Below are 25,628 nucleotides of genomic sequence, written 5' to 3'. Positions count from 1 at the left end.
CGCGTTCCATTTTCCCCGGGCCGCTTCCAGACCGGAGAAAATGTGACACACAGTATTTTTTCTGTGCGGACCAGAACGGACTGCCCTGGTGAGAACTGTAGCCCATAAAACACATAGAGAGACATTGGGATGGATTTTGGGTGCAGGAGCGCACGGTTCTGGTCCGGACAGAGTGTGAACAAGCCCTTAGGCAGGAAGTGTATTACTGGCAGGACCACCAGGTGAAAACAAAGGGGAGTAAAAAAGAAAACTAATGCAGCTACCACCTTTTAAGGACTGGTAAGCTGCCATATATATTTCTTGACTTGGATACACTTTAAAATAACAAGCAATTTACACATTATTTAGTGATCAGAAATGAACACTTACAACACACATGTAATTGCACACAAGTGGTTTGTTTGCTGCACTCTCTGGGCTGCACTTTAAATAAAAATGTTAATTGACTAACAATTCTGTTAATGCAGTCAAATGTAAGATTAGAGGAGGTTTAAGACTGAATATAAGTGCCAAATAGTAATTCAGCCAAAATGATTACTGGGTATAGGAACTACTTTCTAGCCTTCTCTATTGTAAGCCCCCCTTTCTCTTGCTTGTGTGAATTGCTTGTCATGTTACTGGTACCTGAATACAATTCATTACAGCAACGTTTGTATTCTAGCAGATCTGTGCTAAGCAAAATATTTAGACTGCTATTGCTGACCTTTTCTTAAGAAAGAATGCAAGCTACCTTGCTGTCACATTGTACATATATGCAGACTTGTGGTTCTACCTTCACAGGCAGTGCCTCAGAAAATAGTGAAGCAAGAGACAGCCAGAGAGCAAGCATTCTCAGAATAAGGTCTGTGGTGTAGAAGCCCACATATTTCTCTGAGTTTTCCTTTAAGAATTCAGATGTCTTGTTTGCAGGTTGACCCACTGCACTGTCAGCTGTTGAGCTTTTTAAAGGTGGGGAGATCCACGCCCTGAGACTAATGCTGGGTGTTTTGGATGCTCAAACAATGGTACTAAAAGACTCTACAGTCTATTAAAAAAAGTTAAGTGTTATAAAAAGGGATGCTGCTAAGATTATTAAACATAGCCAATGTAACACTTTATCTAAAACTGGTAATACACTGTTGGGATTTCAGGAGATGCACAAGAGCTGGGAACAGAAAATGTTGTCCGAACAGTGGCTGCATCCAATCAGCTGCAATCACTGTTGGGGTATTTTGACAATGGCAGATGCTAGTTTTCAGGATAAAGCAGTCTAGTTGGGGAAAACAGTGTGGATGGAGAAATCCTTTGCATACTTATTGTGACAGTGACCAGCTCTCGGGTATTTGACACCAGGACAAATCTCTTACCTGTTAAGGGGGGTGGCTACACTCGGGAACCAGAATTAACATTTCTGCAGGGGTACACACACACGTGAAATGTATCTCCTAGAGTGGGCAATGTGGACAATCTGATTTAACAAGTATAATTATTATATATTTGTTTCAGTGTTGAATAACATTTGCTTGGTATTTGATCCATTCTTAAAGATTGCTTCTTGCAAACAAAGAAGCTTACAGTCAAGTATCTATTCTGTAATCATTAGGGCAGCTTTGTGCTATGTTTTGAGTCGTGGAAGGAAACCCACACTAACATGGGAAGAACTTCATGTATTTTGTTTCCCTATTGGGAACTGAAATCAGGAGCCCAGCTCCTTCATTGTCATGCTCAGAGCAAAACATGAGAATTTTTCATGATTGGAAACCTAGAATGTCGCGGATCAGTTGCACAAATGTTACACCAATTCATAAGCACCCAGGAGATAATCAGTAAAAACTATTAGAGTAATAAAAGCAGTGAGCTGGAAATGTAATACTAGAATATCAGAACAGCCTGTGATCTAAATTAACAATATATTTTATTTTTGGCCTCTTCTTTGCTCGGCTCAGGAAGAGAAGTGGTATGCAGAAGAGCTGAAAAAGGAGTTGGAAAGTGTTCAAGAGCAGCTGAAGCAAGTAATTCCTTTAAAATCTTTGAAGTAGGCCAAAAGAAGTCTGATTCATTTGAATTTATTTATGCACGCTTTATTTTCATTTTTTTTGCGTGTAGTTTGCAGTAGCGGATTTACAATTTTTGTCTTTTGTGGCTTTTTATTTGTTTTTTTTTCTTGCATTAGCCATCCTACTATTATATGTGAACATGCTGTAGTTAAAATAAAAGCCCCATGGAACAGTGCATGTTTTGTGCATATCTTCTGAGAATTTAAGGACACACTGCGGGCAGATTGATAATATACACAGCGCACTGGGTGCATAAATTGTCATTAAAAAGCTGGCTGCAGAATGCGGCTGTAAAGTTGCGTTATGCCATTCCCTGTGCACAACACCCAGCTTCTGGGCACTGCAAAGAGCGACGCATCCCAAGCAGTACAGTACTCTGGTTGCATCACGGACCCCTTTTTACTCTCCTCCACATAATGTCTTGTATTTCTTTAAAGAATACAAGATACTGTGATTTGGAGGAGGAGAGAAGTGGTGTGGATATGACATCATCTATCCTCCAATCACAGAATGGTTTGCAACTAGCTATAGAAAGTGTATGGGTCAAAATAAAAAAAAAACTTTGAGATCTCATCTACTGAGAAGCTGCATCTTCCTTCTTTCTCCCTTTCAGCTATGCAGTTGGGGGGTTCCTGGAGTTGCATAGAACAGTAAAAGGTTATAGAAACTGGACAAATAGTTCTAAGGACAAAAGTCCTTAAGTGAGCAGACTACAAAGGCTCCTTGATCGTTTTATGTGATAGTAGGCCCCACGGACCGCTATGCAGTTGGGACCAAAATTACCCTTTGCAGAAAATGTAGAGATTGGCGTATAGCTTTCACTGCCATTTTTGAAGCTGCTGATCTGATCTAGCAGTTGAAAAGTTTACTTTAAAGCAGTTACTAATTACCAAAGCTGCATTTCTACCTGGATGTTTCCAGGGCATGCCATTTAAGGGCTTGGAGTTAAAATACTGCTTTGGTGTACATTGTGGCTTTCTCTTACAAAGCACTATCAAATGTAAAGTTGGCCATAGACCTATAGATTATCTGCAGATTTTCTGTGGTCAGATGGAAAAAGTGCAACAGATGCCTCCATCTACACTAAGCTGTGTGGATGGAGGAATCTCCCACTGGGCCAAGCTTCAGTATCTTGCTATTTGGCTTTTAAAATACCATGATCAATCTGATGGGATGCAGGCATTGTTCAGGTGTTTTGTGAGCCAGCTGGGCCGACTAGCAAAATAGTGAAGCTTGGCCCAGTAGGAGATTCCTCCATACACACAGTTTAGCGTAGATGGAGGAATCTGTTGCACTTTTTCCATCTGACCATAGAAAATCTGCAAATCTATAGGTGTATGGCCAGCTTTAGTGTAACAGGGCTCTTTAAATGAACATTGGTGGGAGAGTTGTAGTTCTCAAAGTAGCTTTATTTCCAAAAAGCAATTTGTTTTAGAAATAAAGCTGCCTTAAGGACTTCAGCACTCAAGACTGTTTCCATTTGACAGCTTTATCATGTTTATGCTTTATCAGTCACACTTTTTATTCAACAGAATTGGGTATGCAGAAAGTAGGCTTAGGGAGCCTGGCACTGGCATGAAAGGGCATTTTTATGATGCAGTTTCATCCTCTTTCCATTGGTTATGCATTTTATCAGCTTTATCATGTTTATGCTTTATCAGTCACACTTTTTATTCAACAGAATTGGGTATGCAGAAAGTAGGCTTAGGGAGCCTGGCACTGGCATGAAAGGGCATTTTTATGATGCAGTTTCATCCTCTTTGCTGACGACCGTTAATTGGGAACTACATTGGTCTGTGCATGATGGGCTAGTTGTATGAAAATTATACGAGGGTGATATGGTTGGTCAAAAAAGGTTGTACAATGGTTGTAAGGTGTATGGCCATCTTTAGGGCTTGTTCACACCATTTTCTGGTCCAGATCTGGAGCAGATCTGCAGACCCGGTGCTATGCGTGCAGTGCGTTGTTGACGCGTTTTTATTTACCGCGTTCCATTTTCCCCGGGCCGCTTCCAGACCGGAGAAAATGTGACACACAGTATTTTTTCTGTGCGGACCAGAACGGACTGCCCTGGTGAGAACTGTAGCCCATAAAACACATAGAGAGACATTGGGATGGATTTTGGGTGCAGGAGCGCACGGTTCTGGTCCGGACAGAGTGTGAACAAGCCCTTAGGCAGGAAGTGTATTACTGGCAGGACCACCAGGTGAAAACAAAGGGGAGTAAAAAAGAAAACTAATGCAGCTACCACCTTTTAAGGACTGGTAAGCTGCCATATATATTTCTTGACTTGGATACACTTTAAAATAACAAGCAATTTACACATTATTTAGTGATCAGAAATGAACACTTACAACACACATGTAATTGCACACAAGTGGTTTGTTTGCTGCACTCTCTGGGCTGCACTTTAAATAAAAATGTTAATTGACTAACAATTCTGTTAATGCAGTCAAATGTAAGATTAGAGGAGGTTTAAGACTGAATATAAGTGCCAAATAGTAATTCAGCCAAAATGATTACTGGGTATAGGAACTACTTTCTAGCCTTCTCTATTGTAAGCCCCCCTTTCTCTTGCTTGTGTGAATTGCTTGTCATGTTACTGGTACCTGAATACAATTCATTACAGCAACGTTTGTATTCTAGCAGATCTGTGCTAAGCAAAATATTTAGACTGCTATTGCTGACCTTTTCTTAAGAAAGAATGCAAGCTACCTTGCTGTCACATTGTACATATATGCAGACTTGTGGTTCTACCTTCACAGGCAGTGCCTCAGAAAATAGTGAAGCAAGAGACAGCCAGAGAGCAAGCATTCTCAGAATAAGGTCTGTGGTGTAGAAGCCCACATATTTCTCTGAGTTTTCCTTTAAGAATTCAGATGTCTTGTTTGCAGGTTGACCCACTGCACTGTCAGCTGTTGAGCTTTTTAAAGGTGGGGAGATCCACGCCCTGAGACTAATGCTGGGTGTTTTGGATGCTCAAACAATGGTACTAAAAGACTCTACAGTCTATTAAAAAAAGTTAAGTGTTATAAAAAGGGATGCTGCTAAGATTATTAAACATAGCCAATGTAACACTTTATCTAAAACTGGTAATACACTGTTGGGATTTCAGGAGATGCACAAGAGCTGGGAACAGAAAATGTTGTCCGAACAGTGGCTGCATCCAATCAGCTGCAATCACTGTTGGGGTATTTTGACAATGGCAGATGCTAGTTTTCAGGATAAAGCAGTCTAGTTGGGGAAAACAGTGTGGATGGAGAAATCCTTTGCATACTTATTGTGACAGTGACCAGCTCTCGGGTATTTGACACCAGGACAAATCTCTTACCTGTTAAGGGGGGTGGCTACACTCGGGAACCAGAATTAACATTTCTGCAGGGGTACACACACACGTGAAATGTATCTCCTAGAGTGGGCAATGTGGACAATCTGATTTAACAAGTATAATTATTATATATTTGTTTCAGTGTTGAATAACATTTGCTTGGTATTTGATCCATTCTTAAAGATTGCTTCTTGCAAACAAAGAAGCTTACAGTCAAGTATCTATTCTGTAATCATTAGGGCAGCTTTGTGCTATGTTTTGAGTCGTGGAAGGAAACCCACACTAACATGGGAAGAACTTCATGTATTTTGTTTCCCTATTGGGAACTGAAATCAGGAGCCCAGCTCCTTCATTGTCATGCTCAGAGCAAAACATGAGAATTTTTCATGATTGGAAACCTAGAATGTCGCGGATCAGTTGCACAAATGTTACACCAATTCATAAGCACCCAGGAGATAATCAGTAAAAACTATTAGAGTAATAAAAGCAGTGAGCTGGAAATGTAATACTAGAATATCAGAACAGCCTGTGATCTAAATTAACAATATATTTTATTTTTGGCCTCTTCTTTGCTCGGCTCAGGAAGAGAAGTGGTATGCAGAAGAGCTGAAAAAGGAGTTGGAAAGTGTTCAAGAGCAGCTGAAGCAAGTAATTCCTTTAAAATCTTTGAAGTAGGCCAAAAGAAGTCTGATTCATTTGAATTTATTTATGCACGCTTTATTTTCATTTTTTTTGCGTGTAGTTTGCAGTAGCGGATTTACAATTTTTGTCTTTTGTGGCTTTTTATTTGTTTTTTTTTCTTGCATTAGCCATCCTACTATTATATGTGAACATGCTGTAGTTAAAATAAAAGCCCCATGGAACAGTGCATGTTTTGTGCATATCTTCTGAGAATTTAAGGACACACTGCGGGCAGATTGATAATATACACAGCGCACTGGGTGCATAAATTGTCATTAAAAAGCTGGCTGCAGAATGCGGCTGTAAAGTTGCGTTATGCCATTCCCTGTGCACAACACCCAGCTTCTGGGCACTGCAAAGAGCGACGCATCCCAAGCAGTACAGTACTCTGGTTGCATCACGGACCCCTTTTTACTCTCCTCCACATAATGTCTTGTATTTCTTTAAAGAATACAAGATACTGTGATTTGGAGGAGGAGAGAAGTGGTGTGGATATGACATCATCTATCCTCCAATCACAGAATGGTTTGCAACTAGCTATAGAAAGTGTATGGGTCAAAATAAAAAAAAAACTTTGAGATCTCATCTACTGAGAAGCTGCATCTTCCTTCTTTCTCCCTTTCAGCTATGCAGTTGGGGGGTTCCTGGAGTTGCATAGAACAGTAAAAGGTTATAGAAACTGGACAAATAGTTCTAAGGACAAAAGTCCTTAAGTGAGCAGACTACAAAGGCTCCTTGATCGTTTTATGTGATAGTAGGCCCCACGGACCGCTATGCAGTTGGGACCAAAATTACCCTTTGCAGAAAATGTAGAGATTGGCGTATAGCTTTCACTGCCATTTTTGAAGCTGCTGATCTGATCTAGCAGTTGAAAAGTTTACTTTAAAGCAGTTACTAATTACCAAAGCTGCATTTCTACCTGGATGTTTCCAGGGCATGCCATTTAAGGGCTTGGAGTTAAAATACTGCTTTGGTGTACATTGTGGCTTTCTCTTACAAAGCACTATCAAATGTAAAGTTGGCCATAGACCTATAGATTATCTGCAGATTTTCTGTGGTCAGATGGAAAAAGTGCAACAGATGCCTCCATCTACACTAAGCTGTGTGGATGGAGGAATCTCCCACTGGGCCAAGCTTCAGTATCTTGCTATTTGGCTTTTAAAATACCATGATCAATCTGATGGGATGCAGGCATTGTTCAGGTGTTTTGTGAGCCAGCTGGGCCGACTAGCAAAATAGTGAAGCTTGGCCCAGTAGGAGATTCCTCCATACACACAGTTTAGCGTAGATGGAGGAATCTGTTGCACTTTTTCCATCTGACCATAGAAAATCTGCAAATCTATAGGTGTATGGCCAGCTTTAGTGTAACAGGGCTCTTTAAATGAACATTGGTGGGAGAGTTGTAGTTCTCAAAGTAGCTTTATTTCCAAAAAGCAATTTGTTTTAGAAATAAAGCTGCCTTAAGGACTTCAGCACTCAAGACTGTTTCCATTTGACAGCTTTATCATGTTTATGCTTTATCAGTCACACTTTTTATTCAACAGAATTGGGTATGCAGAAAGTAGGCTTAGGGAGCCTGGCACTGGCATGAAAGGGCATTTTTATGATGTGCCAGTGGAAGGAAGAATGTTTAATATTCTCCCTGCTGAACACTTCCTCCAATTCTATCCTTGCACAGAGCAGTGATACCACAAATGAATATCTGATATGCTCAATAGTCAAGTCAAAGAGTGCAGCCAGGGGAAGTGCTGGAAGTGGAATCCAGCTAACCAGGAGGGGCGCAGAGTTGTTTCTTTAACCTTTAATTAGTTAGTTCGCCATGGTTAACAGCCATTCTTCATGTTTGTGGCTCCCCCCCCCCCGTCTTTCATGTACACCGTTGCAACTTAGAATCTTTTTTAAATTGGGGTTAATGTTATATTTACTCTGTTCCATTATAATTCTGGTGTAGCTTCAAATAATCCACAATACTTGTAATTGTATACTAATATGTTATCCAGTGTATATAGTGCTTATTGCCTCCTTTGTACTATAATTTTCTTTGTCGTCTTTTATTTATTTTATAGAACTCAGCATCAGATGCAGCGACCATGGTGGCAGCCACAGGTAATTGGCAGCCTCATTAATATAGAATGTATTATTGTAGAGTAGTCCGTAGAGAAGTAAACCGATCTGCCAAATTCTGGATATTCTTCCTAGTTGGGTGATTTCACAGCATGCATTATTATTCTCTCTCTCTGTTGGGGGCCGTGAATATGTGTGCCAGTTTGGTAATTAGACTATGGGGTCCTGGGAGATTGCCACAGCATGCATTATTATTCTCTCTCTCTGTTGGGGGCCCTGAGTATGTGTGCCAGTTTGGTAATTAGACTATGGGGTCCTGGGAGATTGCCACAGTTCAGTTTCCACCAAACCATGGTCCAGCTTGTAGACTGAATATTTTAGATTCAGTTACGCTGAAGCTGGAAGCTCTCAATATTTTGGAAGTTTTGGTTGCCAACGTTAACCCTTAAATAATTAATAAACATGTGACCTAGTACTGCATAAATAAAGTATTTTTGAAAGGTTGTTACTTTTATTCTGAAACCATAAACAGGTAATTAATAGACTACTTTACTAGGTTCATTGGCAGGAGGTAATGACTTATCTGACATTTGTCATCTCTGACTCTTAATGCACCCATCAGGTGCTAAAGGAAATCTTGACTAGTATTGGCATAGCAAGGGGCAGACTGGTATCTATGGAGGAACTTCATGTTCATTCCTTTTTTGGAAAAAAACAAAAACATACAATGGCAGTAGCATTAAAGCAAATTGAAACACTAACTGGAAAACCATTTGTTTTTCCACGAAAGCACTTTATATTATAATCAAATGCACAATACACAGCGCTAAATATCACAGTAAGTGACAAAAAAATGTGTGTCAATCGTTATTAAATGAACTCACTATAACAGCATGAAATAAAATGAGAAATAATTAACTAATAGCAAAAACTCTTAATAGCAAGTCTAATCTAATAATCTAGCATCCGCATATAAACTATCAATAATTTCAAATACATTTCAGACCAGAAATAAATACAGTGATTGGACCTTGGATATTTGAGGGGATATATCAATAAATAGTGAATAAAAAAAAAAAAGTCCCAAATGGTGGTCCATAAAGTGCACAAACAATAAATGAAAAATCACTCCGTGTATGGTGTTGGTGATCCTCAAGTGCCTCATAGTCAAACACTCACCAGAGATGTTTGACGCAATCAAACAAGATTCTTATAACAGATGCTATATTATTTGATTTTATTTATGTCACCAAGATCACTTACTTTTTGTTACAGAACTTGCTATTAAGAGTTTTTGTTATTTGTTAATTCTCATTTTATTTCATGCTATGATAGTGAGTTCATTTAATAATGATTTACACTAGGGATGTCCCGATACCACTTTTTCAAGACCAAGTACGGTCCCTCATGTACTTGCCGATACCAATTACCGATACTTTTTCTTAAAGAGACATTCAACATTTTTTCTAAAACAATACAGACTAAGGATTTTAGGGCAGTTTCTCACCAGAGCTGCGTGCATTGGAGGTGGCAGGTTCTCTTTAACCCCTACTGTACACTTTCCACTTCACTGGATTGAGCTGCTGAGGCAGCTGAATGTAAATACAGCAGGCTGTGGCTGGGAGCCTGCTATTGGCTATTAAATTTTAAAATATCCAATAGCAGGCTGGCTATTGTTACAAGTGTCCGCTTCTTTTCCACTTGATGAAACAGTTTCCTTTTGGTTATATATCTTAAAGTGTCAGCTGTCCCTGCTCACTTATTTGTTTAATAATGCACTCAACACCAGACGTACCCAGAAGTTTTCACTGAAGGGAAGGTCCGGTCTGTGTGTAGTCAAGATTTACGGCTTCTCTACTCTCCTCCCCCGTGAACGCACAGAACAGACCTTCCCTTCAGTGAAAACTTCTGGGTACGTCTGGTGGTGAGTGCATTATTAAACAAATAAGTGAGCAGGAACAGCTATCACTTTAAGATATCTAACCAAAAGCAAACTGTTTCATCAAGTGGAAAAGGAGCGGACACGGAAGGACGTAGGAGCAGCAGCAGCTAAGGTACAAAGGGGGAGCGGGGGATTCCGGAGTCACCGGCCGCATTCTCTTCTCCCCTCTCGTGCTGGCTACAGCGGTTTGTGAAAGGGACTCAGACCTGCAGCCAGCACCAGCAGGGAGAAGAGACTGTCCACACAGAACACTTACCGCTCGCCACGCTGTCACACTTCGTCCGGAGAGGTCAGAGCAGAGAGGGAGCCTGCGTTTGGTGGAGAGGTATTCTGGAGGAGGGGCTATGCAGGTCAATGGCATCTCACGTGCTGCTTTCCTTCCTCTCTGGCAGCAGAAGCTATTTGAAAAAAATTTAAAGTTCCGGTATCAGCTCTATGTATCGGGGCAAGTACTGCTGAAAATGTACTTGTACCCTGTATCGGCCCCAATACCGGTACTAGTATCGGTATTGGGACATCCCTAATATACACACATTTCTTTTGTCACCTACCGTTATATTTAATGCTGTGTATTGTGCATTTGATTATTTATATTTGTTCATAGAAGCTTTTTATCACAAGCAAAACTTGCTATATCCTGAGAGAGTTTTATAAACAGATGCCATTTTTATTTCACCCTTTTCCATAATTTGGTGATGATCCTCTCCAGTTTCCTTGCAGTCTCTTCATGTTTAAATTAACTGGCTCTACCATTGGCTGCATGGCATTGCTCTGGACTGGGTTCCTGATAGAGACAAGGTCACCTATAGTTTCCAGTGAAAAAAACATTTGATAGGGTAAAAAAAATTGGAGAGCAGTTGTGAGATATGGAATAGAGTGTTGTCAACCCATAAGAGGAAATGCCTGAACAAGGACCTTAATGACAAAGTCACCAGGTATTATTTTAATAAAGGCTGCAGAAAAGATTCTAAATGGCTTTTAAAATTAAATGAACATGCTGATAATTTTGAGATTTTAGTGATTTAGATCTACTTTAAAGAAGTCTCCAACTTAACCTAACTTTTGCTTTTTAGCCAATGCTTCTGTGTAAAGTAGAAACTGAGATACAGACTGTGACAGCTTGCTCCTCACCATTCCCGACCATGCTCTGACAGCTCTCGTGTTCTTCTTCCTGCACTTTCCTGACACAGGAGGTCACAGGAATTTAGAGGGAGGGGGCACACTCTTACAGGAATCTGCAGTAGAACTGGTTTTGTGTTGGGAAAGTACAGAGGCAGTGAGATAAGAGTCGTCAATTAAGAGGCTGTCTCCTTTGCAGAGCCTAGTTGGAAATAAAGAGAAGTGAACTGTCAAAGTCTAGGCCTCAGTTCCTAATCCACACAGAAACATGGGATATAAAGCAACATACACTGTGAGAGTTAGTTGACTGAGCTGTGAAAATAATACACGGTGAGACTGCTTATTTAAATGCTATATGAGCACTCACAGAATGGGATCTTGGGAGAACATTAAGCAAATTTACAGCAGAGCGCCTTTTTTGTTCACAAATCAACAGGAACTGAAATGTTCATGGTATAAATCCAGTACTGGTATTGGTAACGGTGTAAAAGTCCAGTGCTTTCTAAATAATAATTAATTCTAATTATTATATCTAATAATGTTGTTAAAAAAAAAAAAAAGCAGAACAAAATTCCTGCGATGTAGCTGCCAGTTATTCTCACTGCATCTTCACCCTGTGCGTGCAATCCTATTAATTTCATGGATCATTCACTCTACTGATGAATCACTATTATTATTATTATAGATAAAGATTTGTCCAATCCACATTTCAATTTGCTAATATTGTTAGTTACTACAGTTGTCTTTGGCAGAGAATTCTGGTCACTCTTTTAGTGAACAGTATTTTCCTATGCCGATGGATAAATGGTTTGTTTTCAAAGGCAGCAATAAACAACCCAATATTTGCTGATTTTCAAGCATTGCTGGCAATATTTCTGCAGTTTCTGACCTGCTAGGGGAAATAATGAGCACCTCAGGCAGTTATAGGTGCTTGTTACTAAGGATGGGCTCGGGCATGTTCGCAGCTCCGCGTGCCGAGCCCGCCAGGAAGCTGACAGCCCGCAGCGCCAATCACAGGCACTGAGACATTTCCCGATCTCTGCAGCTGCGGACCGGGAAAATGTCCAGTACCTGTGATTGGTGCTGCGCGCTGTCGGCTTCCTGGCAGGCTTGGCACGTGGAGCTGCGAACACGCCCGAGCCTATCCTTACTTGTTACCACCCATACCAATTTTCCTTTTGTTATGGAAGTTTACATAATTCTTCATAGACATTATTGAGAGGAAAGCATCGGTACTCCCGACTAGATTGTCTACATGGCATTACATTTTTGTCTGCGGAGTTTGTGTTAACTTTCCACTTAGGAGGTCAGCAAAACATAATTTGCCGTGAGGCAGAGCTGTATGAATCCCAGGGCAGACATACAAATCCTTTCTTGGGTAAAACATCTCTCAAATGTGTATTTCATCTGTGTATGTAGCGGTTTGCCTGGCATTTGGCTTTAACCAAAGTTTTTCATTTATTTATTGAATAAATAATCTATCTGTCTAATGCTTTGAGTGAAAATAAATATATATAATGGCTGTTTCTCCACAGAATTGCATGCTTTAGAACAGCAGCTGGAAGAATCCCGGACTGAGATCTTTAATATCAAACAAATGAAAGACCTCTTTGAGCAAAAAGCCGCACAGCTGGCTACTGAAATGGTTGGTAAGTGCAATGAAGTACTAGTAAGGTAGTATTAGCATGCACATAGAGCATGTGTTGTTTTCAGGTATACTTCACATTGCATGTTTTCTAAGAAGATGTTTGTATTAGACAATTCCTTAGTGACCCCCGATTCAATGGTAGACAAAAAATAATCATCAGGAAAGTATACAAGTTGATTTTGTCCTCTAAAGTCCTCTAAACAATCCACATCTTGCAGGAACCTCTTGGTTTAACAAAACCGCACACTTTGATATCATTCAGGGCTGGGGAACAAGGCCCGCAAAATCATTTGGTCTGGGCCCGCTAAGGTAACCGCAGATGGGACTCGACATTCAATAAATCTAGGAGCAAAATAAATTAATATTAAGTGAATCATAATCATAATGTACATTTTGAGGGACAAGCAAGGAATGTCAATTACGGGACAGACAGGATACATACGAGTACATGGCGGGACAGACTTGTATACGTTTCCTTGGCTGCTTGAGGCCCTTCTGCCTGTATTGCGGTGACTCAGAGGACAGTCAGTGCCAGGCAGGCTGGGAGTGTACACGTTGCGCCCACTATCAAAATAATCGCGTCGCTGGCGACACACCGAATAGTTATTAAAACATCCTACAAATGGCGTGACATCCTACAAATGGGGACTACAAAGAAAATAAAAGTTTATGCAGAGTGTCAATCTTTCTAAGAGAAATGGACAAATGATTATTTTTTTGTTGTTGAAGTCAAAGGCAAACCTGTGTGCCTAGTTTGTGGCGATGCGTTAGCAGTAAAGAAAGCCAATCTAGAGTGTCATTACAGATCAAAACATGCTAAACTCAATGAATTGGGAGGCCAAATGCGTCTGGATAAAATCAAGGCTCTTCTTTGGAATGTCAACAAGCCGCTTTCACTAAGCCTCGTTGTGACAGAGACAACATTATTCACATGAGTTATGTAGTGAGCAAGCTAAATGTAAAGAAGCTGAGGCCTCATGTAGAGGGAGTTTGTGAAAGAGTGCATGGTGGCTGCTGCGGAGTTGTTCGCACCAGATAAAGTAAAATTGTTCCAGAGTGTTAGTTTGTCTCGGAGAACCGTCTCAGATCGGATTACTGACTTAGCACACGATATTTTAAAAAAACACTGAAATTCTGCAGGAGATTTCCATTTGTTCTCTACTGCCCAACTGGCCCTTTTTGTTCGTGGAACAACTGAAGAGTTTGACACGCGAGAGGAACTGCTGTCACTGGAAGCCATGCATGGCTCTACAAGACGTGAGGACTTGTTTGAGAGACTTGTTTTGTCAATGAAAACACTTAAGCTAACACTTGAAAAGTTAAGTGGCCTTACTACAGATGGAGCTCCAGCCAAAAAGGGTTGATTGCAGTTGTTAAGAAAGAACTGAATCGTCTCAATCTTGATCCAAGTGATTTAATTATATGCAATTGCAATTTACACCAAGAAAGTCTCTGTGCACAGTCGTTGTGGCTCAACAATGTGATGTCAACAGTAGTTTCATGCAAAAATTTTGTCAAAAGCAGAGGGCTTAACAACCACAAGTTTAAGATGTTACTGAATGATCTTGAGTCTGAGCACGGGGATCTTGTTTATCACTGTGAAGTGCGGTTGCGGGAACATGCTCTTGAGGTTTTATCAACTGCAGGATGAAGTCAAGCAGTTCATGGAGATGATGGAGATGAAGGGAAAACCTGCCAGGGAACTCAATGATAGCAAGTGGCTGTGTGATTTAGCGTTCATGGTGGACATTACCAAGTACATCTCAGTGCTGAACGTCAAGCTGCAGGGCCCCAACCAGCTTAGCTTTTCAGCTCCCTGCTTTCAAACATGAAATCATTTGAAGCTAAATTAAGGCTGTGGAAAGTGCAACTCGAAAGGAATAACACGGTGCATTTATCCACTCTGAAAGAACAAAAGCTTTCTGCGACACTTTAATATGCTGGTGAATGTGCAAAACTAGTTGAGGCATTTAATGAAAGATTCAAGGATGTGAAAAGTAAACAAATGGGATTGAACATCTTTGCTACACCGCTCACTGTGGAAGCAGCTGATGTGCCTGACAACCTACAACACAAAATCATTCAGCTGCAAAGCGCTGATGAGCTGAAAGCTATGTACAACAACCTCCCACTGCTTCAGTTCTATAAATGTTACATAAGCAATGATGCATTTCCCACTCTGAGGAGACATGCATTGAAATATGCATCTGTGTTCGGAAACAACCTACTGCTGCAAGCAGTTTTTTTAAAACTTAGCATCGCAAAGAGTTGACAGCGCTCCTGACTGATGCAAAGATGGAAAAGCAGTTGCTAGTAGCAACCTCAATACCAGCTAACATCACACACCTCACCAAAAGAGAAGCATTTCCAGCCATCACATTAGGGGTGAGTTAATTAAATGTTTGCCCAAATTTAGCAGGCTAATTTTTAAGTTGATCATTTTGCATGGCCCACGAATGATGTCATAAATATCCAAATGGCCCTTGGCAGAAAAAAGGTTCCCCACCCCTGTGATAAACTGAGACCTTCTACTGTATTTATTGGACAGCAATTTGCAAGCATAAAAAAGGAATAAACAAGGAAAAATCCCGGTATCGTTAGTCTGAACAAAGCTACCAACCACCTTTGAAATTATTATTATACAGGATTTGTATAGCACCAAGTTTGCACAGCGCTTTACAATATAAGGAAGACATTACAGTTACAATACAAGATGGTAAGTAGGGCCCTGCCCGTCAGCGCTTACAATCTAAAAGCACACAAAGTGAAAGTGTTGGAAGTAAATCGCATGACTTCTGATGAAGATAAACATCTCATTGGACATTTCCAAATTAAATTAAACATTGTGCCTATATTATAATTTATGCAGATGTGTATGCATCGTATTGTTTTCAATCATGCTTTTCTTGTGGTTTTTTTTCCTGTATTTTCCTTATGGCATCACCATTCATTGCTGTGGACCTGAAAAATGTTTTATTGTAAATTGTACCTTGCACAATGTAATTTTTTTTTTTTAAATCTGCACTTTGATTTAGCAAGGTGGTAAGAACAACCTCTATTGACTTCCATTTATTTTACAGGTGTCCTTACTTGCAGTGTGGTTGTGTGTTAAACCAAGGGGACTGCACAGACATGAGATGCTCATTGTTAAACAAACAGAAGCTTTTGTCAGAGTAGACAAGTACCGAGTAGCCATACGGTGATTCTACCCAAGCAGATTATATGCAGGAGCTTGGTGTTTTGGGCTTTCTTCTGCTGGATAGTGATAGTGCACAGCTTAAGGGCCTGTTCACATGAGATCAGGTCCTGATCAGGTGCTGATCAGCAGACGTGGAGCTGCTGATGCACTGCGTTTTTGGCCGCGTTTTTGATGCGTTCCAGCAAAAAAAAAAAAAAAATGTTTTGCTTGTGCGTTTTTGATGCGTTTTTGACGTGTTTGCGTATCCGGACCTGACAAAATGTGACATGCAGTATTTTTTCTGTCGTAAGCTGAACGGACTGCGCACGTGAGAACTGGAGCCCATAAAACACAAAACGGACGTCGTGTGAACAGGCCCTGATACAAAAGTTTGGAAGTAAAATAGAAACAAAAAGCCCCTACGGGCCTGTTCACATGACGTCCGTTTTGTGTGCTGACCGGCTCCGTACGCTGCTGCACTCAAAATGCATCCCAATGTATCCCTATGTGTTTTATGGGCTCCAGTTCTCACGTGCGCAGTCCGTTCAGCTTACGACAGAAAAAATACTGCATGTCACATTTTGTCAGGTCCGGAAACGGTCTGGAAACGCAAACGCGTCAAAAACGCATGAAAAACGCACTGCACCTAACATACTAACAGCCCCACTCCAGCACTTGAACGCATCAAAAACGCGGCAAAAATGCACTACATCAGTCTGCAGATCCGCACCTGATCAGGACCTGATATCATGTGAACAGGCCCACACGGTCAGGGTGATTTATAGCTGTCACCATTGTCTCATGATAAATTATAAATGTTTTATTTTCTTCTATTTTCATCCAGAGCTAAAAGCGACATATGATGAAGAGAAAGGAAAGCATGCCGCGACAGAAGACCATGTAAAAAGTCTAACACAGGAGTTGACATCGAAATGCCTGGAGATTGAACATTTAACGACTGACCTGGTAAATTTTGTTGGCGCTTTTTACCAGATATGGAATGTTACTGAAGTCTACATAGCTAACATTTTTAATTGAATGTGTTTCAAGGAGGGAGTGCCTTTGTGAGAGGGATTGCAGGAGTTTAGATGCAGGACTGATGTACAACAGAAATATGTTTTAAGACAGGACAGTGTAGGCCCCACTCTCAGCTGAGAATCTGAGTAGCAGTTAATATGGAAAGAAATAGCTCTGAAAAATGTCAGATATGTAAAAAAAAAAAAAAAATCTTAACACCTCATTATTAAACAAGACATTTTAAAAAGACTGTCGGTCTCAAAAAAAATTAAACCCAAAGTACCCTCCATGAGAAGAGCCATTCTACTTACTTCTCTGGCAGCCTGTGTCTCCTAGCTCTCATTTGTTTTTGTGCTGCAGCCTATGTCTGTGTGTTAGTCATGCAACACTTCCAGGAGTGCCTAATGCCTGTGTCTCCTACTATGGAATGTTTCCATCCTAGGACACTTTTGTCCTGTAGTGGCATAGGGGGTGGCAGGAAGGAGCCATAGCGTGCCACGGGGCCAAATGCTGAAGAAACTGTTGGTGGCTGCAGTGCTGGAACAGAGGGCAATTAAAAGAGGTGAGTATAATGGCTCTTTTCTTGAATGGTACTACAGGTTTGACAGAGTCACTTTAAAAATATTCTTTTTATTAAGCATTTATGTAGTGTATGTGCAGATACCCTTAAAGATGGGTGATTTATGTTTGGACAAATGTGTTTCAACATAGATACAAGACACAAGTAAAGAAACAAAAAAAACGTTTGGCTTTCTTCCTGAACTGTAATTGCCATGTCACTCAAGTGATCCTATTGCTGGCAACAACTCCCCATCAAAAGAATCGTCAACAGACAACTTTACCTTTTAATGAAATCGCTCCCTTCCTAGCCAGACCAGTGACTTGCTGATCCCTTTTTGTAGGCTTTTTTCACTTCATTTGATCCTTTCAGTAACGCACCTTCTGTGTTAGGGTGACAACAATCGCCTAATATACTATATCTATGGAGAAGCAGCATTGTCACCCTAGGCTGCTCACTGCTGAGTTGGGGTTCAGATTACCTCCCATCTCTTTTCCACAACATAAGGGGAGGTGTGCTGTAGTTCAGAGGTGAAACGAGCAGGGCAGATTACACTACTTGGGATTTCAGTACAGCTCAGACAGAGTGCAATGGATAAATGGATAGCACTTGAAGATCAACAGATACATGCTTACACTTACTGAATAGATATAGCAATTTTTCTCTTTAACAGACCCAAAAAAAAATGAGAGGTGCATTGTTGGGTTTTATATACACTTTAAGTGCAAAGGATTCAAAGATTTCCTGTATGCATTTATGCTGCCAAGTCGAGTATAGAATAATATCAGTTTTCCAGTTGTGTACATGGAGCATTGTTTGTGAAAGTGGTGAGACATAACCTTGAAAGATAGGTAGAACATGGTTTCCTGAGAAATCTTCTAGCCTTATGTATAGTTATAGTCTTCTTGCCTTACAGCTCCAAAGGCCAGGAATTGAAGATGTTGCCGTGCTAAAAAAAGAGCTTATTCAGGTCCAGACACTGATGGACAAAACCACTCTGGAACGTGAGAAAGAATCGGAGAAGCTAAAAGATGAATGTAAACAGCTGCAGAAGCAAAATGCCAATGCTGAGGTAAGTAAGGCAAGAGAATAACCTTTTTTTATACAATTATATTATGTATAATGCATAGCTATCATGCACAGCCCAAGCTTAGCATGTTGGCATGAACAGCTGTGTTCTTGGTATAACTGTTCAGGATCAGGATTGTTTTTTATGGTGGGCGGTCCTAAGGTAGTTAAAGCAGCAGAGAGAACTCCCTGAGTGGAGGAAAACTAGTCACGTGACTTTTACAGGTCTCACCGAACTCGCCTCCAAATTTATTTTTTTCTCCTCATTAATTTTTTTTGTGCTTCACTGGCTTTGACATCCCAAAGTCAGCAGAGTTAAATGCACGTTTGTAAAGCACTCCATAATGCTGCATAATGTGCAATAGTGTTTTACTTTTGCTGCAGTAAAACACTATTGCACATTATACTGCTGCTTTATGAATGGACCCCCTGGTTCAGTTAACTCTTACTACTTTAACTCATTAGAGTTTTATTGTATGTTACATGAGGGGCCCTGATGTGGCCATGCTGCTTTTTAACATATCTGCAAATATATGTAACCCAGACTCTATTACTTATATAGTTTAGAGTTTTAGGTGCAACAGTGCAAGCTTTTTCAATGTGCCTCTTTGGTTAGGAAGGGATTGCAGGTTATAGTGTGACAACGTACTGACTTTGGACTGTTGCACAAACTGTCTCTGATGTAGCCGCACGACATGCAATTAAACTGATTGCTTCAGCTGCACTGCCCTGAAACGAGCATTGACAGTATGCAGTGTGACATTTCTAAAAATCACATAATAGGGGTCACGGAACACGTGCATTTTACACAGTCACTGTACACTGTGCAAAGTATAAAAGGCCCTTTAACACTTCAGGTATCAAGATCTTTGTATATTTTACATGTGTTAAGGTGCCCATACACTGTACGATTATCGTACGAGAATCGCGGGAAATCCCGTGTACAGTACAGGGTTTGAAGTGTTGTGTGTTTTCTGCTGTCCTTTCCCATTTGTCACCTACATTTATTATACATTCTAAACCTAGAGCTACATATATATGCGAGTGACTGTAGAAATATATATATATATATGAATGTCCGGGGCAGTACAGTGTTTTTTTGCAGAGCAGTAGAGAGTGACTTCAGTAATATCTTTCTAGATGATCCATTTTTACTAAAGAACACAAAGTTAAAAACATACTGTCCAACGTGCTAGGATTGCTGATTGTGATGAATGGTTGTGTACACAAACTGATTCACTGTCTCATCAACCTTGCTCCTTTCTTTTGGACCATGAAAGAAACAGTCTCCTCTGGATGATAAAACTTTAATAGAAATGCCAGGGGAAAATATAGTTTCCCCCTGGCAAATCAGAACAGAAAAATAGAACAGCTGTGTTACTCTGCCATTTCTTACTGGATTGCATCCCTTACAACTTCCACCAATGCCCAAGGTGCTGAGATCTTTCTTCCTTTTATCCTCCCAGAAATATTTCTGCCAGTATTCTTTGCATCTCTGTGTAACACAAAAGAATTCACAAGCTTGCTGGTCACAGAATGTAGTCACTACAATTAGCCATGTCTAACTTTGCAAAGGACTGGACTGTTGGGATGCAGAAAGTTAAATTTTTACACTTCTGGCAGTTGAGTTTATTGGTTTGCTGAATAAAATCATTTAGTGCTGATTTAACAGCTATATCTTTAGCTATGAGTAAGCTAGGTGGTTTGCCGGACTGCTGCAGAGAAACCTCTGCTCTCACACACCGCATAGAGGTCCTCTCTGCTGCCTATATAGGAAAGGCAGAAAAAATGGGGTTTCAAGCGAGGCAAAAATAATGATTAATTATTGAGTTAAAATATAATTTTATTACACAGAGTAGGATCAACAACAGGATCCAAGAAGAAACAACACAGTTACAAAAAAGCACAAATCCACTGATTTACCACATGTATGGTTAACACATAGGACTAACACATAACGATGTGATAGACAATTGCCTAATAAGAAACCACCTCAAGCCCTTATTGAAAATGAAACTATGCACAATAAACACAAGATGGCATATACTTGCTAAACATAGATATTCGGAGATAGATGAAAGCACATATGTCCAGGGCAAAGAGTAGTGCTGCCTATGCCAGTTTTACTGTTACATTTTTGTTGAAGCTACAGTTTCGCTTTATCGATCTGTTGCAAGGTCATATATTTTGTCAAAAAAGAAATGGTCAATAGAAGTTTAGTGAGCCATTCATAGTGGTATTGAGTGCACTTGTGTAAATGATGCGTGACATCTTTCATCCACCATCTTTGTCATTCTTTCTCTCTGTCTGCTCTCTAATGGAGTTAAGTTCATTCAAGGTAACATTTATATCACTGTCTATAATATAACAAAATATCACTTTACAGTTCAAAATATGTCACTTTTTTTAATTGTTTGCATTTAAACTGTAGATTTGCAGAAGGGTTTGTTCAGAATTTCATTGTTTCTTTATTTTTAAGAAACTGAATTGAAACTTTAGGGCTACAAGAACGATTTAGTTGATGTATTTATTTTTTTGTAAGTCATGAAATGATCCTACAGTTCAGCGAGTGTAGTTCTCAGAAATCACTTAATATATTGAGTTGAGTTGAAATCAGGCTTGACTGCAGGTGCCTGATCTAGGATGAGTATGAGTGGGAAGCACATAGATGGACTTGCATAAAGCAAAGAGCTCAGTGTGGGTAAGCCTGCAGGCTGTAAAGTTATGTTGTCTCTCTATGTCTCTTTTATGCTTCATTGCCTAAGGCCCAGAAGGGTGAAAGTATCACAAGAATTTGTGTTTTACTTTACAAATATAATTGCAGGTTTGTGTGTCGGAAATTACATTTTAATGATCATAATGTTATTGGATGACTATAATGTTATCTGAATGGCTTCCAGACACCTTTTGAATAATTTCATCATTCCTGTAAATCCGATTTATTATCCGTTAAGGGACACAAGAAATCTTAAACCTTTGGGCTATACCGCCACCTACAGGAGGATTGAACACTGGCAAACAAAAATACTGTGGGCCAGCCCAGGGTAACCCCTCCCGCTACCAGCATGCCTCAGTTTTTTGTTTGTGTCCAAGAAGGATGGATGTTTTTTCTACAGTTCTGCTCTGTTAAGAATAACTAAATTTTTTTGCTAGCACTCTTTGATTTTTTTTCTCCCTCTAATTAGGACTCACTTTTCTACAGCACTGCTGGAGCTTTGTCTCTTTGATTGCAGCTTTATGGTTCGCGAGTACCACATCCAGACCCCGCTGGACTGGACATGCTGGAATAGCCTGGAAGTGACCTTCAAGCACTGGGTTTAGCATAGGGTGCTTTTTAGACTCTGTTCTGTTAAAAGTTAGCCAAGGTGCGCTTTTCAAGTCCAAAGCTGTTGGCATTGCTTCAGAGCTAGCTTTGACTCTGAAGGCTTAGGCTGGTCCGATTTGATCATCGGGAGGTACCTCCAGTAACTAGATTGCTTGGCACCTTTATACCCCATTCCCACCAGTTTTACCATGGAAGGGGTTCCCATTTGATGACCGACCACTGACATCATCTACTTGGTGCAGTGTTGCATGCACTTCACAATCTTTTCTCTGACATAAGGAGACGCTGAAGCATCTTCCTGCTTGAAAAGAGCCACATGGCGGCTTATAGTAACTTTGGTCAGCTCTGGCCATTCTACTCTCAGCTACTACCAGCTGTCCAGGTTTTGTGAGTACCTAAAGTCGAAGCATGTCTCATTTTAGACATGGGAGGAAGGGGAGGGAACACATTCCTGCTGTACCACATGCCCCCAACTTACAATCTACTATTGGTTTTGGAACTGCTTGCTGCATGCCCTCTGGTGCTGACATCTGTGTCTGGAATCATATTATATGCTGGCTTCGAGTGTGGCTGGGCCCTCTCTCTCTTAGTTAAGTGTTTTACCACAGTCATGCAAGATTTTATGACCCAAATTACCCAGTTATTTGTGGAGTCTGATTACAGAAGCCACAAGCGTGCTCCCATGTCCCCTCCTGTAGATTCTATATCTGATTTGCCCATGGCCTGAATGTCTTCTGAGCCATCAGCCGCAAAGACTCTGATTCATAGTCGCGCCAGTCCTTGACTGATGAGTTTGCCCCTGAGCAGTCACAGTCTACTGTTGTTGTTCGCAAATTAAAAGAGGCTGTTTTGGCTCTTAATAATGCAGTTGTCACCACTCTAAAACTAGAGCATCAATCCTTTCTAATGCTTTGTTCTCGCTGGAAGGCCCTACCCTTCATTTGATTTTGGCTGTGACCTTACTTTGTCAGATCATGTCTGGGTCAGGGTCAAAATCCCTAAAAAGAAATGTAACTTCTGTTGAGCTTGATCCTCCACTCATAGAACATGTGGATCAAATGGTTATAGCGTTACATTTTAGCTGTGACAATTTGTTAGAAGCTTCTTGCCTCATTTCTTGCATTTGTCTCATATCAATTCATATACTTCGGGCACGTAGCTGGACCGCTGTGTAAAAAGCAGTTGATTCTCATGGTTGTCTAGGAACAGTTTGGACCAGCTCTTGGCTTTCTGGCTTAGAAATCTGTCTTAGAATTCCTTCCTTACGATTTTTTTTCTTTTTGAGGCTACTAATGATGGATGCCAACCTGTTGGGGACTTGATCCTCAGAGGTTTCTGGTCTACCAGTCCACATCTTCGGGCAATTTGGCTATCTGTACAGTGTAAGATCATCCTATTGGAGGGTCATCTTATCCTGATTTAGGTGGACATTGCTGTGGCGGTGGTGTACATCGGTTATCAGAAAGGAACCATAAGTTTCACCGTCACAAGAGAGTTAGATTTGGACCCCTTATACCGTTCTTGGGCGATTTCATGGGTCCAGTTCTGCAGCTGGGTCTGGGCACTCAGCATGGTTTCTGCCCTTTCTTTTCTGTTTGAGAGACCCATAGCCGATATACTCTTTTAGGCCTTTGCACAGGGGGTCTCCCATGTAGTTCCTCATGTCTTTTCCTGTATGACTCCATGGGATCTAAAGCTGTGTTTCTTGTAGCCATCACCCCTCAGAGGCGAGTGCCTGAAGTGGTGGTCAAGCACCTGAAAGGAACGTTTTCTGGTTTTGCACAAGGGCTAGCTGATGGCCCAGGACTTCCCTCTCAATTCTTTCACCTCAGTCAGGATATTGTTTTATGTCTCTGTCCAGCTCTAGTTAATGAAAAAGGAAATTTGCCTTCATTGTCTGGATGTGGTTTGGACAGTGAGAGTCTATCACTCAGGCACTTTCACTTTCAGGAAGACTGGTAATCCCAGATGGACCCCATAAGGGTGCTCAAGCTACTTGTTCACCATCTCTAGGTGGCTCAAACAGACTGTTGTTCAAATTCCGGTATCAGGTTTTACTCTTTCCCATCAAGGCACACTTTACTAGATCTGTGAGTGTTTGTTTCTTGGCTATCTCTGCATAAAGCTACTTTTTGTCAGAATTGCAAGGCTGCCACCTTGTCTACTGTTCACTTGTTCACTCTTATACCAGGTGAATGTTATGCCCTCATGATGCCAGCTTCGGGCATAATGGCTTTAGGAATTACAGACTCTTTGAGCTTCAGATAGTTCCCAGCTTTGTATTATGTTCTTGGGCCATCGCTTGTTTGCTATGTTGCCCTCAATCGGACTGCTTTTGGACATCCCTAAGGCTTGAGACTTCCTATGCCCCTTAAATTGACTAGAAAGAAAATTAAATTTCTGTACTCACCGTAAAATTTCTTGCTCTCAGTAGTGCTTTGCTATAAAAACTGAAAACTTAGGCATGTTAGTAGTGGGAGGGGTTATCCTGGGTTGGCCTACATTTTTGCTTTTGTTTTTTTTGTTTGCCAGTGTCCAATCCTCCTGTAGGCAGCAGTATACACCAAAGGGATAAGACTTCCTGTGTCTCTCAAAGGGCTTCAAGGATATTACGGTGTATATAAAAATCTGATCCTTCTGTACCTCTTGGTTAAGCTGAACACTGTAGAACTTTAAAGGGTAGGCTTTTTATGAGAACTGCTCGGGCCATAGGCTTCTTTTAAAGTGTCAGAGGAAGACACGTTGGATCCCTTTCTTTATCATAAGAAAGCATAAATGTAATCCCTTGGTTGTTGCTATGGATGATTCTTTTCTCAAACACTTTCATAAAATAAGGCCCATTTTTAGTACTCCAGTTGAATTGGGGTTCCCAGTTGAAGGAATATCCCACTAAATATAACTAAAACTAACTCCTTTTTAAAAGCACCACAGTCAAAATAATCTATCACTTTTTCTGAAATTTCATGTCCCATCCATATTTGATACCAGTCTAGAGTACTGGAGTACTGGCCAAGAGTGGTTTATTTGCCAATAGATTTTATCATAAATGTCTTTGGATTAAACATCATTAAAAAGTTATTGTTTGATTAACTTGGCATAAAAATGGGTCAAAGGTCAATACAGTCAATATTTTATGAACAGAAGATTGAAGGGCAAACTAAAGCGATTACTAATTGTTAATGTTTTGTAGATGTTACACAATGTTACATGTATATAATCTTAGAGAGATTCTGTGAACATGGCTGTCTATGAAAAGTGTACATGAGAGCAACTTTGGGAAACAATCTTTGTTTGCTTGCACTTGTTCATCTGTACTTAAACATCTTTGAATTACTACATATGTGTGAAGAATTCTCTTAGAGAGTACATATGTCATAAACTCTCTTCTAAACCTCTTGATTTACTCACTCTCTTTGCCCTCCCCCCCCCTTTTTTTTTAAGACCACTATTAACCAGCTGAAAGCAGAGCTTGCAAAGGGGCCACAGGAAGTTGCCGTTTATGTCCAGGAACTACAACAACTTAAAAGCTCCATACCCGAATTATCCCAGAAAAATGAGGTAGGCGACATTTTGTTGAAAGTTTTTAAAGCAAAAGTGGACCTTGCAAAAAAAAAACAATACATTTTCAGTGTATAATATATATATATGTGTATAATATATATA

At 40.4% G+C, this 25,628-nt stretch overlaps 1 protein-coding gene across 1 annotated transcript in view; it reads left to right on the top strand.

The window, feature by feature from the left end:
- EEA1 (early endosome antigen 1) overlaps positions 1-25,628 on the top strand; it is a 96,721-nt gene that overhangs the window by 29,131 nt on the left and 41,962 nt on the right. Inside the window, exons 6-11 of the mRNA XM_018560237.1 lie at positions 1,926-1,991; positions 8,112-8,151; positions 12,706-12,819; positions 16,841-16,962; positions 18,489-18,644; positions 25,407-25,523. Of these exons, the coding sequence (XP_018415739.1) occupies positions 1,926-1,991; positions 8,112-8,151; positions 12,706-12,819; positions 16,841-16,962; positions 18,489-18,644; positions 25,407-25,523 (615 nt within the window). The remainder of the gene's footprint in view (positions 1-1,925; positions 1,992-8,111; positions 8,152-12,705; positions 12,820-16,840; positions 16,963-18,488; positions 18,645-25,406; positions 25,524-25,628) is intronic.

This window comes from Nanorana parkeri, unplaced genomic scaffold (assembly GCF_000935625.1).
Source record: "Nanorana parkeri isolate BGI_ZX_2015 unplaced genomic scaffold, ASM93562v1 scaffold442, whole genome shotgun sequence".
Classification (NCBI taxonomy): domain Eukaryota; kingdom Metazoa; phylum Chordata; class Amphibia; order Anura; family Dicroglossidae; genus Nanorana; species Nanorana parkeri.
This window is presented reverse-complemented; position numbering and strand designations above follow the sequence as displayed.